The sequence below is a fragment of the Corvus kubaryi genome, unplaced genomic scaffold, assembly GCF_017639235.1.
Source record: "Corvus kubaryi isolate FWS band 111438036 unplaced genomic scaffold, C.kubaryi_AGA036_p1.0 37398, whole genome shotgun sequence".
Classification (NCBI taxonomy): Eukaryota; Metazoa; Chordata; class Aves; order Passeriformes; family Corvidae; genus Corvus; species Corvus kubaryi.
The window spans coordinates 14,511,674-14,527,586 of NW_024581137.1; the positions used below are offsets into that span (position 1 = coordinate 14,511,674).

General features: G+C 43.2%; 2 protein-coding genes across 8 annotated transcripts in view; one reads left to right on the forward strand and one right to left on the reverse strand.

Moving 5' to 3' along the window:
* The first annotated feature begins 740 nt into the window (after window positions 1–740).
* On the forward strand, window positions 741–6,624 carry PRLH (prolactin releasing hormone). Its single transcript, XM_042043410.1, has 3 exons — window positions 741–1,333; window positions 4,154–4,322; window positions 5,884–6,624. Exons 2-3 carry the CDS (start codon window positions 4,175–4,177, stop codon window positions 6,060–6,062), a joined length of 327 nt encoding a protein of 108 aa, XP_041899344.1. The 5' UTR covers window positions 741–1,333; window positions 4,154–4,174; the 3' UTR covers window positions 6,063–6,624.
* A 1,153-nt stretch (window positions 6,625–7,777) lies between these two features.
* LOC121671525 (myosin VIIA and Rab interacting protein) overlaps window positions 7,778–15,913 on the reverse strand; it is a 207,428-nt gene continuing 199,292 nt past the window's right edge. For 6 of the 7 annotated variants that reach the window (XM_042043407.1, XM_042043405.1, XM_042043403.1 and 3 more), the window contains 5 exons: window positions 14,525–14,686; window positions 12,325–12,429; window positions 12,174–12,234; window positions 11,249–11,367; window positions 7,778–10,601 (listed from right to left, as the gene is read on the reverse strand). In XM_042043407.1, coding sequence (XP_041899341.1) covers window positions 10,569–10,601; window positions 11,249–11,367; window positions 12,174–12,234; window positions 12,325–12,429; window positions 14,525–14,686 — 480 coding nt within the window. In that variant the 3' untranslated portion in view covers window positions 7,778–10,568. The remainder of the gene's footprint in view (window positions 10,602–11,248; window positions 11,368–12,173; window positions 12,235–12,324; window positions 12,430–14,524; window positions 14,687–15,913) is intronic. The other variant, XM_042043408.1, reaches the window with a different exon arrangement.

Genomic DNA, 15,913 nt, shown 5'->3' on the forward strand with positions numbered 1-15,913 from the left:
CCTCGTAGAAGCACCCCACAAACTGCCCCTAGGAAATAAAATAATTTCATTTCTTTTCAGAGGTGCCTAGAGTGAAATAGCATTATTTGTGCATTGAAGTTTTCCCAGCTGGAAGCGTCTTTATGGAAAAACTGAACATATTTGCTGTTGAACTCCATCCTAATGGGATTGCAGTATTTCCTATGCAGTCTCAGTTTATGGATGAGGTCAGGCCTCAGAGCCCCCTTTCAAAGCACAACCTTAAAATTGCTCCTTCGGGTACCTCACCAGGAGCAGAGCAGGAACATGGGTCTGTGAAGAGAAAGCCTGCAGCTCCCAGTCAGCCCAGTAATGCTTCATATCTCAGCCTCTCTGCAGGATGGTGCCCAAGGAGCGGAGCTGCTCTCCCCTTCAAACCACCAGAGTAAACAAGGTCTTAGCTTCTACAGCAGCAAGATCCCTAACAGCAAGGCTGCAGTGACACATTAGTCAAGAGACAGAGTTAAAAATAACCACTCAGAAGAGACACCTATTGTAAAAATACAATATTGCTTGAGATATTGGCCTCACGCAGATGAAATATTCTCTGCCACAAAACAGGCAAGGGCCTGCTTAAGCACTGAATCACTACTGATTTCATCAGCTACTTGTGTGCTCTGTTGCAGTGTGACTTAAGCATGTGTGGGTTGATCCCAGCTGTGGGCTGGGGCTGAATGAAAAAAGAGCTGCCATCAAGTAAGATCCTAAGCAAAACACAGATGGGACAACAGCAAGAGGAACAAGGGCTGGGGAAGGAGTGTGTGGACTGACTTGATCCAGCTTGCTAGCTCTGCTAGCTCCCCACTGTCCATCTCCTCTTTCTCCCCACAGCTCATCCTCAGCCATGAGCGTTTCCTCCTGCAGATAATGCTCTTCAGACAGAGCATCTCGGCTGGGCAGCACAGAGAGCTTGGCTCTCCTTTGCAGAAAGTGTAGCTGCTCCCGTCTGTCTGTGCCCCCCCACTCATAGGGGCATGGCAGCAGCCCCCTTCCCTCTGCTCTCTTCCTGGTGGGTCTGGGGGCCTCAGTCATGTGTCTTGCCATGCCCCCCCCAAAATCCCCTGGTGCCGTCCTCAACTCCTGCTCCCAGCCTCCTTCCCTGATCAATGGCTTTCTAATAGAGCCTCTGTTCTCCTACTCCTCCTTTTGTAAATTTAAATCCTACTCACTAGTACTGCTGACGTCCTGCTGGCCCACCTCTTGACTCCCCCTCCCTGCTTCAAGTCCACTTCCCTCCAGTATAAAAGGCACATGCCCCCATCAGCTGCCCTGCTTGGAGCAGCGACTACCTGAGAAGCAGCTTTGGTGCACACAGGTGAGTGCCTTCCCCTATCTGCTTCAGCTCTTGTCCAGGTTATTTCTTGCTGAATTTCCTTTTTTCTTTTTGGGCTTTAGCCCAAAACGTTAACATACAGAGCTGTGCCCTGTGCTCAGTAACTTTGACCCAGTTTTTGTTAGCGAAGCAGACCGTGGCGAGGCAGGGTGTCTGACCCCGCGGGCAGAGCTGTGCCCTGCGGGGAGAGCACAGGCAGGACTCCGCAGCACTGCCTGCACCTCTCCTGGCTCTCGGCGCTGAAACGAGCCTGGTCCCGGGCCTGCGCTTGCTTGGGGTTTTATCCCTCGGTGGTGCTTCCAACGCTGCTTTCGAACAGGAGGGCTTTTCACATTTGCGTCGCAGGGGGTGTACACAGCCGCTGATCTCAAGGAAGATGCTGGTCTAGGGTGTAAAGAGTAATAGCACCTTGTCTTCCGAGGACAACCGTGGTAGGGTTATAGCTGATGGATCCGAAGCAGAGCTTGGGTTTGGTATGATAAGAGCCCCTGTGTGCCCAGAGGGAGAGCCAGGCTGGTCCCTGACTCCTTGTGAGACAGACCCATGGCAAGTTGTGATACTGTTGCTTCACTGTAACTTCATTTGTGGTTTTAACTTTCCCCTCTCATGTCGATTAAAGTTGCCAGACTGCTGCACAGATGTTGCTCAGCCAAAATTTAAAGACTATGCTTGGGCACCAAGCAGAAGTGGCAAGTTGATCAAATGACAGTGGCACTGAATTTTGCTGACCTCCAGGAGCAAAATTATTCCTGAAACTTTTCATTGTGTCAAGTTTCGTTGCAACTAGTCAGTTTTTAAAATTTTTATGATTATTTAATAGTTGAAAATGGAGGCACACAGCTTGACTCTGTGAGGTCTTGTTTTTTTCCAATTTTCCTTTTGGAAGAAATCTGCAGGTTTATGGGTTAAGGTAGGTCTGGACCTGAGGAGATCACAGACCATCTCTCAGCCACACGACTCTTGTGCGTGGGTAACCAGGCTTTTTGCTTAGTCACAAGATGGTGCTGGGTGTTAGAAATGCTCAGAGCAGCACCTCATAAACAGTACCATATAAACAGTGGTGTGACAATTAGGTGTAGGAAAAATTAGGGAGCATTAGAGATGCTGAGCCCCCTGATTATTTAGGGGTGGCATGTTACTTATTGAGGAGCAGTGGGAGCAATGTTCTTCACAGAAACACTAGCCAAGACAAGGTATGAACAAAAAGTTCAATACATATCAATGCTATATAAAGTGGCTGCAGTGGCTGATTCAGGCACAGGACCAGCTGGTGGGTACTGAGACACAGCAGTGCTTAGGAAAAAGTGTGTGCTAAAAGCTTTTCCCTGTGTTTTTGTCTTTCATCAACAATGAACTGAAGGCAAGCTCTTTCTTTCTGTAACTCGGTTCCCAAAAAAAACCCAAGACACAAAACCAGGGAACAAGTAACCTGGAAAACCTATCAGCAGCCCTGTAAACACACCAGAGAGATGCCTCAAAACACCTTCTTTTTGTCTCACTGAACCTAAGGTTTTGCTAAAAATGGAGCAACAGGCGAGGTACCCCAGCTGAAACTGAAGGCAGAATCCATCCCATGTGGTTCTACATACTAAGATAATTTAATCCTGATTGTCATGAGATATTCAAGTTAGAAAAAGTTAATCTGAAGTTCTGAAATCATGAGTTAAAATCACTTTCCTCTAAGCTGCCTGGTAAGCAACCGTCAGTGTGGGAAAAAGCCCTTGAGAAACATTCACTGAATACTAGGGGCGAAGGAGCTTTTGACTACATTTTTGTGAAAGACACACTCAACTTCTTCATGTGTTTTTGCTGTGTTGCCTGTTTGGTGTGTTTGGAAGCATCTTGCATCAAATATTTTCATTCCTGCTCTGCCTGTACTGAAGGCAGGCTAAGATTTTGGCAGCAACTGGGGAAAAATTCTGCATATACACAAAGAGAAGCCTCTGTATAGGCACAGCTGAGAGGATTTCCTACAGCCTCTGTGCCTATCTGTATCACTTACATGATGCTTAAGCAAATAGGCTCCTGCTCTATAGAGAGAGGCTCCAGGATGTCAGATGTGGAGACAGACCTTGCATGTCGCAAGACAGACTATCCTGGCATGACAGCTGGGAGAGCTGCTGAGAGGAAGCTTGTACAAAATGCCGGAGACAGTGGTAACCAGAGCCTGGCTCCCTCCCCTTCCTGGATGCAATTTTCCCAGCTCAACACCTTCTGTTCTGCCCAGCCTATCCTGTGGGAATTGGGAGGGATTTCTCATTCTGTGGTATCTGGGTGCCTTTACAGGACTGGGACATACCAGTGGAAACTGTAACTGGAAATTGTAATTTTGCACACTGGCAAAAAACCAGTGTGATGGCACAGGAGGAGCATTGACATTCATATTGAAATGCATTTAGTTGTAAAAAGAGTGTGTAAAACACAAATTTTAGACACATTTTACAAGCAAGGAAAGTATGCTGGTGGTAGTGGCTAAAACACACTTTGGGGGCCAATGCCCGTGGTCATACAGAGAGGCATACAGAATCAGCAGTGGGCTCAGGGCCAGGACTTGTGTGTCCTGTGAAGGCTTTCACTGCTGGAGAGAAAAAGTCTCCAGTTTTTATCTCAGTAGATGGCCCACTTCATAGCCTTTGCCTTCAAAGAGAAATGCCCAGGACATCCCCAGCATCAGTGTTCCACAGAACTTAAGAGCATGAAATGGATCTGATGGGCAGGAACATACCATTACAGTTGACACATTCCTTCACCTTGAGAGCTTTAACTCACATGTGTTCCCCATGTTCACTCTTCTCCTTACAGCCTTCCCACCACTGCTCTGCCATGTGGCATCCAATCTCCTGGACACCACGTGCCCAGTGGTCCCCAAACCACTTAAAGCTGGTCACTGTCTATGTCCTGATGCTCTTGGTGTCGCTCAGCTTTGCTTCGGGACAGAGCAGGCCATTTAAGCATCAGATAGACAACAGAAGTAAGTATGATTCTCACCTGACATGGTGACCCCACAGTCTCTGCTGCACTGAGGGATCAGGGCTGGGCTGTCAGGCAAAGTTCAACAGCAAATCATGCAGGTGTTTCTATGGTGAAACCTTGGTGTGAGGCCCTGTGCTTCCATTTGCACTTGTCAGTACATATACAGAACCTCATGTCCTTCTCACAGCCCTTAATTAGCCAAGGCAAATAGCGTTATTTTTGATAAATATCAGAGAAGACACTAATGTGCAGAGGATAGACAAGAAAATGTAAAGTGATATACATCAAATATTTAAGCACCAAATTTTCAGCTGTGTTCTGTAGACCTACACAACTACTTCTATATAATAAATAGAAAGCAAGGGCCAGAAGCTTAAGTTCATGTTACAGACATCTTCAATTCTGTCTGGGACTGTGAGCTGTCTGAAAGTCCAAATACAAGTGGTTAAAGTATCTATCTCCAGAGATGCTGAGAAGAACCGAGGGTAGCCAGGTGAGGGTGATACCATGTATCCCAAGTTAAAACTAGCACACAGTCCTAAAGATTTTTCAGAAAATCTTATCAAGAAATCTCATCTTCCCCCAAGGAGCACAGGCTGATAATTGTAGGTGGAGTAGAAGAGAGGGGTTGTGGAGAGTAAGGTGTCTGGGCTCCCCATTAAAGAGGACTAGAGATGTTGGGAACCTCAGGTTTTAGGTAGACAGGTGAAAAACAAGGAAGTTTCTTGGGTCTTGTGGAGCAGGAAGGCTGTTAAACACTGTACTGAAAGATTTAAAAGATGTATATACGGAGAAATTTAAAGGCAAAGGGATTTTTTTCTCTGTTCAAGCATCAAAATTCACAGGGGAAAATCCTGCTGCCTTGACTAAGACTTTCATGTGTCTGGGATGATATATAATGCACTTAAATTGTAATTTATTCCTGCTCTTGACAGTTGTCTAGCTCTGGAACAATTTGGCATTTCCTTAGGGTGGCATAATCTCCAGCATGTTTTAGAATTTCCCTGCTGCTATATCTTTAAATATACAATCTTTAATATTTTAAAATATTCTTTTTAATATTACAGTCTTTTAATACAACTATAACTCCTCCCCACACCTGCTCCAAAACTGCACTAGACCCCAAAATAAGTAATGTGTCAGAGGTTTAAAAGAAAAAAAAGTCATCCATGAAAACAACGTCCTAAGTGAACAAGAATTAACTTTTCGTGTTTACCTCTCATGTAGGAACCCCCTCTGCAATCCAGTGGATTTGTTAGCCTGTAGAAATAGTGTACCTGGTACCTACTGCAGAAAATTTTGATGGGCCCTTTGGCTTATGTTAGAAATGCAGGTTGCATCCCAGATGGATGAAAATTAATTTTGCATCTGAATCTTCTTCCTTTGGGCTCTATACATGGAAAGTAACCCTCAAAGGCACCAGTAAGCTGTGTCTGGCTGTGGCCTTTCCCTTTTTTTCCCCATGGGCTACAAGTAAGCTGTCTAACATCCTCAAGATGTTGAGGAAACGCTGCCTCCAAGTGCAGTGGTACATCCTCACTGACTGCTTTGAATTGCAGGTCCTGAGATCGACCCTTTTTGGTATGTGGGCCGTGGTGTTCGCCCCATCGGTCGCTTCGGGAAGAGGCAGCTGAGAAGCAGCCATGGCAGCCTGAGGCCTGTGAGCAGACACCTGGATTTCATCTTGAATGCTTTGTGGGAGCAAAAATTATTGGACACAGAGGACAATGACTGGTGATTTCTGTTCCCCAAGGTGGCAATTCAACCTCTGTTTTTTGAATTGTGCCCTCCCCTGCACCTCAGACCTACAGTTCTGCTTTTGCCTAGCAATCCCACGCTGCTCTTCTTTTCTGCTTCTCGTGCAAGTACCTTCAAAAAGAAACATGTTCAGGGTGCAGGTAAAAGACAATGCATGGACACTAGCACTGAGTGCCACCACAGCTTATAAAAATGTTTCTTCATTGTGCATCCCCATCAATCTCCTGATCCTGTTCGCTGCTAGGTTCACTGTTAGGTTTATCCAAAACCTACACAGCATTTGGGCTGGGATTTAAACTCTGCAGTGTTAAATGTATCATTTACATTTAAACCCTCCTGTCATATTTCAAGGTCAATGGCTGTTAATATGTAAAAATAAAAAGCAATGGTTGGAAGAAAGACAAAAGGCTCTTACCAATTTTTAATGTACCGGCATTAATGGCATGAAATGCTGGTTCTCTGTGTGTAGCTTTTATAGAGATTGTTAACATCCACTCCCAAGGATGTCTCCCTTCTGAAGTACCCACTGGCCCTTCATGATTCATCCTGTACTGCTGGAGGGATATTAATGAACAAAGAGGAGCTCCTATCAAAGATAAGTATTTTCTCCCTGCTGAAGAAAAAAACAATTGGCTAATTGAACTTCTTGGAGTAGTTTTGTGCCTACTGCATATAACCATGCACCATTATCCAAAAGGGGAAAGGGCCTGAATGAGTTGATTCCCTTTAAAACAATGTCTTTATTTCCAAGTACACTGTCTGAGCAAGCTAAACTCACTCTTTGAGGATCACAAGCCATGTACCATCGACTACATTAGTCCACATCAATAAGCCTGAAGATACAGCTCAATACCATATTTATTCATGTTAATATAACTCTGTTGTATTACTTTTGTAAGAAGTGTTACTTACAATGTGTTTCATCTTGATTAATAACTGTTAGGAGGAATAATAGAGTTTAATCTATGATCTATATCCAAAAAAGATAATTTACAATTTAGGTAATAACAGATGGTTAAATCCAGGTCATGAATCATTCTGCAAAGGATAAACTTGAATGGACTTCCACTTCTAGTTGTGCTTTGTGAGAATTACTACTAAAATTGAATAATGGTTGAATTAACCATTGCAGACATTTTAATCCTTCTTTCTCTTTTTGCAAACGGACTGTCAGCAAGGGATGGGTTTTTACTATAATAAGGGAGTTACTACCATTTATAATACAAGAAAGCTGTTAACCCAAAGTGTTACTTAAAACACACTAATTTTACTGAATGCTTTAATGGTGGAGAAGATATGCTGATAAATATTTTGATTGGCATTCATTGCTAGGAAGTGTGAGACCGAGGTTATCGGCAGGGTTCTTGCTCAGTTTTTGTAGCAATCCCAGAGAGAGATCAAGAAATTCTGCCTGAGAAACTGTGCTTGAGATGGTATTTCACCCAACAGACTCGATGGTTTGAAGAACAGCATCCAATGTTCCTAACAGGATTCCTCCCACCCCAATCCTAGAGGAGGAGGTGTGAACCTGGCGTGCCCCCTTGCCCTCGGCAAACCCCGGCACCTCTGTGGAGATGCCCATGTCCCGGGTGTGACGGTGTCACTCATGGACAGGCAGTGCATCAGCACTGTGTGTGGCTGTGGGTTCTGCACGCTTCTGGGCCAAAGTGCACACAAATCCAAACAACAGAGAAGAACTTTTTGGTTTTCTTTATGAATCAAGTAATTGAAAAGGCATTCTTTTCATAAATCGCTTTTACTCTTTTATAATTTCTCTTGACAATAATTCTTGGTGAGTATGCAGATAACAACAGCAAGGCAAGCTTAATATTCACTCAGACTTCATCAAATAGGTCATATAGTCTTCATTTTACCCATTAAAATATCTTCATTTATAAAAATTAATCTAAATATAAATATTAACACTAAAGATTGAAATCACTTGATGACAAAATAATTCTTTGTATGCTATAACATATGCTTTTATGATTTTTTTTAAAACAGTAAATTATATCTTTGCACGTATTTGGCACAATAAACATTTGTAAAAATTCAAATGCCTTAGAGCAGGTGGGATTTTTTTTTTAAAGGGTTTTTTTTTTTTTGCAATGCCTACACAGTACACATTTGTCTGTCAAAGAAGACTGAATATTTTAACATTGTAACACGATAATAGTTGCTTTTCATGCCTCTTAAGGAAAACAACCTACTCCAAACTTTGTTGGCTTGTTTAAATCACACTAACAGAACAAAAAGCCAAAGAGTTATTCTATTAAAATTAGTCATTTCTGTATTGATATTACATACACAATATTAGTTATTATTTATTAGACGAATATGCAGACCAACCACCATTAATGACATTTGATAACACACATACCTCCATAAACCAGAACCTGGGAATGTATTGTATACATACACAAGAACAGTCAATGGAGGAGGAAACTGAGTAACAAAAAAAAATTACTAGGCATCCTACTCTGTTTAATCTCCTTTACTGGATTGCATATATAAATAAAATCTATTTGTTTTATATATATATTTATATATTAAACAGAGTGGGCCAAATTCTTCCCTCACATCTGTGCAAACCAATTTCAGACAATTAGTATTGTGTGAGAGTAAAAGAAGGCCTAATTTCACCCAGAAATTTTCACCCAACACATTGGGTCAGATCTTGGGCAGATGGAAATTCTTTGAAGGGATGGAGTGACACTTACAAGTGGGAAGATGGTTTTATTTATTCCAAGGTTTCCTCACATGCAGCTGGACATCAGAGGACTGACAAGCTAGATGTCAAATGTGGATGGCAGATTTGCAACTGGCACTGTTGTTCCAATCAACCTATCCAGCCATTCCTTGTCTTCCCCACTCACGCCCCTAAATCCAGCCAAGTCAGGAAAGTTGCCCTGTTTTGCTTGTATTTGCCCAACCACAGACATTTCATGGCCTGGTGTCCCAGGGAACTGCTTTCCTGCTGCATGGCAGGTAATGTGTGGCACTCTGCTCATGGGTGTTCACTAAGAGCCCAGGGAAAGAAGGAATTCCCCTCCTTCCTGGCACCCACAGCTCTTGGGAGAGCTCACCACTCCTTAATGCTGAGGGGGAACTTGCCAGCCCATGCCTTTTTTTATAGCACATTTCACATCAACCCCATCTGCACTTGGGTACCTGCTCTGCAACTGGTGGGGAAGGTAAGGGATTCACTGGCTTATCACCTCCTCTGACTACCTTCTTTGTATTCTTCAGAGCAAAAAATACCACAAATTGGCAATGTTCTCCCATGAAAGGGTGAGAGGGACACCCTGTAAGCAGCATCCTCCCTCCTGGGCATCTGCCGAAGGGCCTTGTAGTTTGACTCACCTGTTAACGGTCTCAAGAAATGAAAGAAGGAATATTTCTATTCACAATCCAATTCAGAGTGGTCCAGTGGTAGAGGGGTGCATGTGGCACCAGCAACAGGCCCCAGCTATTCTCTGGGGACTCCAGACTAGTATAGGAACTGATGTCTGGGCTATATTTGCCTTCTTCTCAGAAACACCAGTGAATGTCAGAAAGGAATCTCTTGCAAGCTGCAGCCACCCTACAACTACTAGTCAGTCAGCAGAGATCTCATCCCCAATGCTTTCACTTCCTTTTTCCAATATTGAAGGTTTGGACAGAATTTATTCTGAACTACAGCATGGCTGGTCACCACCAAGTGGACAATGCTGCCAAGAAGAACGACACATACGAAGGTGTTGGTTTCTTTAACACTGTTCAGATGTTTCCAGACACTGGGATCATAAGTCAGCAGACATCTGGTCCACATGCGTGGCCACCAGTTTCTGATTCAGCATGACACCCCTGCTGCCTAGAGCAGTATCCCTAGCTCTGGAGGTGGAACATTCAATCTGAGAAATGTATTCTCAGTGAACAGAGAAGTCTTCCTCCTCCTACCAACCCTCCCAAGACCTCCATTGACTCCCTGGGGGCAGAGCGAGGTACACAGATTCTCCTCTCCCTCCAAGCAGCTGAAAAGCAGCACACACTGCACGGAGTTGTTCTTATTGCTTGACAAGACAGATGCCCACATGAATAGTAAGAGGCCAGAAAATAAGGATCACAGGTCTGCTTTGGCAGATTAATTGGCCTATAATTATGATTGATTGAGTGTACAAAAACATACTGCAGTTTAAAGACAACATACTTTAGTACAATCGATAGGGAGAAAAAGTGCATCTTAAAATGTGGAGCCTTGCTTTTGAAACACAGCATCCTGTCTAGAGTCCTCTGAGAACTTTAAGGCAGAGTTTCCTATAGCAGACCACAATGCTGAAGACTTGGACAGCTTTCTCAGTGAGGTATCCAAATGCAGCCCTATAACTGAGGCTCTGTGGGTTCTTGAGGGTCCATTTTCAGCTGGACATACACAATGGCTGTTAAGAAAAGGCACTCAAGTGTACAGCCTTAGGCAGTGTGTTATTGGCAGTAGGGAAGTGTAAGTTTAGTACATCACAGCAGATCCTATAGCAGGTTCCTAGAACAGAAAGGGACAGGAAAGAGAAAAACATGAGTGAAGGACTAAACAAGCCTGCTGAAGAACAGAGCCAGCCCTTCTCACCTCCCCACATATTTCCCACATATCCTGTGGCAGACTGCTTTGGGACAGCCAGCTTTTTTCCTTATCCTGCTATGGCTGCTGTAGAAGAAATGACTGACAGCTGTCCTGGGTGTCCTGAGTGAAGCCTCTTTGTTCAAACCCTGCAGAGCCAATGTATGATCCATCTACCCCTTAAATTCCACTTAGGTAACCTTTGAACATTTCTCAACAATTAGTGAAATTCAAGGTGACTCTCACCTGCCAAGTTACAATGTGCAGCAGGTTCTGTGAGGGTCTGGTTCAGAAGTCTGAAATGCAGGGGATGACAAATTTATTTATTCTTTAAAAAATAAGGGTAACACATTCCTGGAGACCTGGCAGCCAGGCTGCATTATCACAGGCTGAAATTCAGGAGCTGCTATTCTATGGTATATAATCAGACTTCTTCCAGGACCCTGGTCATATTTGTTCCTCATACTATCAAAAAAAAAGATTTCTGAAGATGCTGAAATACAGCTGCCTACACAGATAGTGCTATCTCTTTATTTAACAGCTTTTAACAGAGTTTTGAAAACATTGTTTACCATTAAGTCCTTGGCAGTGCTTTTCCTTTCTTTAGTTCTTTGTGTTAGAGATCCTTGAAGCATGAAGTTTCTGTTAAATGTTCTGACAGTGGTTACTGGAGAACTATCTATTTTTTCACCTGGGTAAAATACAAAAGGGGAGATTTTTCACGTAAGAGATTGAAGCAGATACAAAAATACTTCTGAAGAGTCACAGCTTCTAGAGAGATAAAACTTCCCCTAAGATGTATGAGGAAAGCTGGATTTAATTTAAATTAAAAACAGCAGGCTGTGGTACTCCAAATTTATTAAAGTTTGAGGCCATGTCAATCAGTGGAATTACAAAAGAATAGTGCAGTGAACCAAGCCCTAGAATTGTCAGAGATAACGCACAGCAGAGTTAAAAAAACCCAAATAAAAATCCACAAAAAATCATAAAAGAAAAAACCCACTTGATATTATAAAGACATTTCACAGCCATTGTCTGACATACCAGGAACATTGCTGAGCCACTTCATATGGACTGAAATCAGCAAATATAGACATTAAAGAAGTGGTGGGTTGCGGAGGGCGGCAGCTGGCTTTTGGTAAATAAAACACTATGACCACTTGGGTCTCACAAAGTAAACTCCAGCCACGCTGGAGCAGCAGCACCCCTCTTGCAGGTTCAAGTATTCAACATTTCTCAGCCTTCTGCCTTTGCTCTTGTTTACTTGTCACTGTCACAACTTTCACTGAAGAGAAAGTGGTGATGCTTTTTAATGTGACAAAGGGGTATTTTACATAATGCAAGTACGTGGAAAATGAGGAGGATGGGACAGTCTATTAGTCTTTCTCTGTTCATTTCATAACTTAAACTTTTCCCTACTTTGCTAACCTGTACATTATATTGAATCTTATAAAGAGCATCTCTCTCTCTCTAATTCGTATAACAATTCAAGCGCACCTTTTATTGGTGGAGCTGGAAGTTTTCTCCTCTGCTGTCTTGATGTGTCTATTGTATGCATCTGTAAACAACACATATGCATTACTCAACTCCATTATAGAGAAAGAGGCAAGATTTCCCCAATGTATTTTTGAACATAATGTTCTGGCACCTGGTTTGTTTGCTTTTGATCCCGTTTCCTTGTCAGGCGAACACAGGGAGCCACGTTCAAGCCTGCAACAGTGAGAGCTGATATTCTGCTCTCAATATCTGAAATCTTCAAAGAAAATAAAAGAGAGAGACAGACAGATGAGGAGGGGGGAAAAGAAGTTTTAAAATTACTGTGGATGCCACTACTAAAATATAACCCTCCCCCAGTAAAATCCTCTTTAATAAGAAAATATAAACAGATGGCTAACTTCTCCAGCAATTCTGACACTTTCCTGCATTCTTTAGTCTTGACATTAAAAGGGGCTTAATTTGTTAGTAAAGATGGAGTAAAAGAACAATCCAACCTACCTTGTGACTCCAAGGAAGAGACATTTTACTCCTTTTGAGGAAAAAAAGAAAGGAGCACAGAAAACCTGCATCTGCTATCTCCCAATTACCTTTAGCTGCATAATCCCAAATTCATTCAAGCTGTGTTTTTAAAAGGCTACATTCAAAGAATGACTTTGTGGGACACATTTTGTAACTCAAAATTATTTTAATACACACACAAAGTACATCCTCTGTCACAAAATCTAAACATTTGATCATAAGTATTTATAGTGCAAATGTATATGCATATTAAATACAAGCATGCATAAATGCAGGCACAGACTATATAAAAATACTGAATGGAAAACAAATTGCCAGGGGAAAGTAGTCTGATATTGAGAGTAGTGGAAACAAGTGTTGACAAAGAGAAAGAAGAGTCAGGGAAGTCAGACATAGAACCCAGCTCCTGATTCACAATGACACCTGAAACCACAATTGGCTTCACTTTGCAGAAGATCTTCCACTGGCTTCCTTGCATAGCTTAGGCCTCTTTCCTTCTCCCTGTCACCCCCATTGGCAGATTTACTCTAAGATAATGACTAAAGCCAACAAAACACCACTGCCAGTTTGCCAAGTAGTGCTGATGCCTTGAGAGGCCTCCTAGACACAGAGACAAGACAGGAGTAAGGGAATAAGGTAGGTATTTATTTGAAAGGCCTTCAAAGGTACCCCCTGGGGGCCAGAGGCCATTGCCAAGATGGACCCCGAGATGGATGACAGGTCACGAGTTCTTCACACTTTCATAGGTTTGGTTCATTTGCATAGCAGGATTAATTCTCCAATTAAAGCTTCAGTTTAATGATGTAATTCCCCTCAGCTTTCCCTCCCTTAGAGGCTCTTTGGTTTATGCTTTTTGGGCCTAGGATGGTCTGGCTGTCCTTGGAGAGCAGGCCCAGAGAGGCTTTGTTATGTCTACCTAGCACGAGAGAGCAGAAATTACCAGGCTACAAGAAACTTCAGAGTCACACACTAAGCAGTACATAATTTGAAAAATATAAAAGTTAAAACCTAAGGTTTTAACTAATCAGTGCAACAATGCATTTCTGACATCAGAGACATGTCAGGCTCTCAGATCTTTGCTCAGTCCTGAGTTGAGCACGCTTCCACTGAGTAAAATCACCAGGTACTTCCCATTAAACCCTGACACAGGCAGGTCAGGGTGTCTTGCTGGGTACAGACTGGGCAGTGAACTGAAAGCCATGTCAGCCCCTTGAGCTCTGGCAATGTTATCTTGTTCAGCTTTAGCACCAGATCACAACGTGCTCTGAGCCCCAGCCTTTCTGGAGCCGGCTAGATCACAGTGCCCAAGATTTCTTGCCTTTGGCTTGGATATGTGCTGCTTAGCACCTAAATCCCACGGCAGGCATGCAAGCCCTAGGCTAGGTGCTTGGCTCAGCCTCTGGCTGCCATTGGCCTTTGTTGATAGAAAGCTGCCAACACTGGCATCTTTTGGGAAGTGCTTTACAAGCTGCTGATTAGATAAACTGCCTCAGACACTATTTGCAGTCTGACCAGGCCCACACACATGACACAGAGCGCGCCATGGGAGCTGCTTGGCAGCAAGGAGCAGTCCAGCATTAGTATTGCAGTAAGAGGCTGCTGCGCTCCCATGTCCAAAACCAAGCTGTGGGAAGAAACAAACAGATATAGTACATCTGGCTGGGCTGAGCTACACAGCTCAGTTATGCTCTGCTCAGCTTGTGTGATGCTGTCAGCATCCTTAGATCATCAGACTACGGCAGTACGAAAGAATATTCAAAGTGTGCACGCTGAGGTGGGTGGTAGGCAAGGCAGTGCAAAACCTGCAGATGGGGAGGAGCTGCTGTCCTCACCTGAAGCTCTGCATGATGAACCTGGGCAGCTGCTGTGGCCACCTGATCCTCCAGATCGGCCAGCTCAGATTCCTCAGTAACACTGTTGATCTTGCGTGCGGCATCTTCCAGGTTGGTCAGCTGCCCCTCCAGCCCATACACTGTGCTGGCTGTCAGGTACACCTGCAGGGCCAAGGCAGGGACAGGTGTCAGTGGCTTCTGGTTTGTGGGCATGCAGGTTTGAGCAGACTGCATTTTCCATCATACCTGCAAACTTCCCGGCTTGCTAGCCCACCACAGGGAGATTTACCTGGCAGATGAAAGTTGTGGGGAAATAATCGGAAAAACACACATCCACAAAGAGAAGGGACGAACAAGGTGACTGCATTACAGATTTCATAGGTGCTACAATGGTACAAACCAGATTTGTTCCAGATTGATCGGCAAAGAAGAAAGTTGAAAAGTTGGCTTTTTTGTTATTGATATTCAATCGCATAAAGGGAAGTCAACAGATTATGCTTCATATAAATCTGTGTTTCTTTAAACCCACTTAAATGCCTTCTGGCAGTAAAAACTGCATGCATAACTGCTCAGCAGCAAATAGTTATTAACTTCCTATGGAGTAAATGTGCTTATATGTATAACGATTTTCCATCCCATCCTGCTCTCACCCAAATATACAACAGGCAAAACCTTCCCACCTCCTGGGCCTTTGAGTGAACGTGTGGAGGATCAACAGGCTTATTTGGGCTACATAAGAGGGAATTACTGATGTTATAATTCAGAGTTCTTCCCTAAAAATGAACAACTCTTACTATTTTGGCCCACCTCTGATATCTATAAATACAGCTAAAGGTTTCATTTCCCATTCAGCTCCTCAGAGCAGTAATTAGTGATACACTGTGCTTTATTGTTTCTTTTATTTCACAGAACACCCTAAGGTACAGAGCTGGATGGAGGTCACTGGTTTACAGAAAAGGGTAATTTTCAAGCATTAGCTTTTGACATCTGTGCTTAAAAGTGTGCAGAACCACATGAAAATGCTGCACTTTCTGCCTATTTACTTGTTAGCCAAGAGACTTGTTTCCATGAGGCTGGTAACAGCACAGTGGCAATGAAATATATATTCTGATTTCCCCATTGTAATAGCAGTAAAGACCATGTTGCTACAAACCCAGCATGAAGTAAACATGGCTGTGGCTGACTCCATGGTTCAAGGGACAAGCAAACAGGATCTGAAGCAGATCCTTGAGCCAATACCTTCATTTTATACATCTTCCACTCCAGTCATTATATCTGCCCGCAATTCCTGGATCATTCATACCTCTTTGACATAAGAGGTATTAAAAGAATTTATGGCAATATTCTGACTTTATGGATCAAAATGGTGGAGAATGGCCAAATCAAAAT

Excerpts from the sequence above, each read along its gene's own strand:
- PRLH (XM_042043410.1), top strand. The coding sequence starts at position 4,175 with ATGTGGCATCCAATCTCCTGGACACCACGTGCCCAGTGGTCCCCAAAC. Across the intron at positions 4,323-5,883 it reads GCATCAGATAGACAACAGAA|GTCCTGAGATCGACCCTTTT; the intron begins GTAAGTATGATT and ends TTTGAATTGCAG.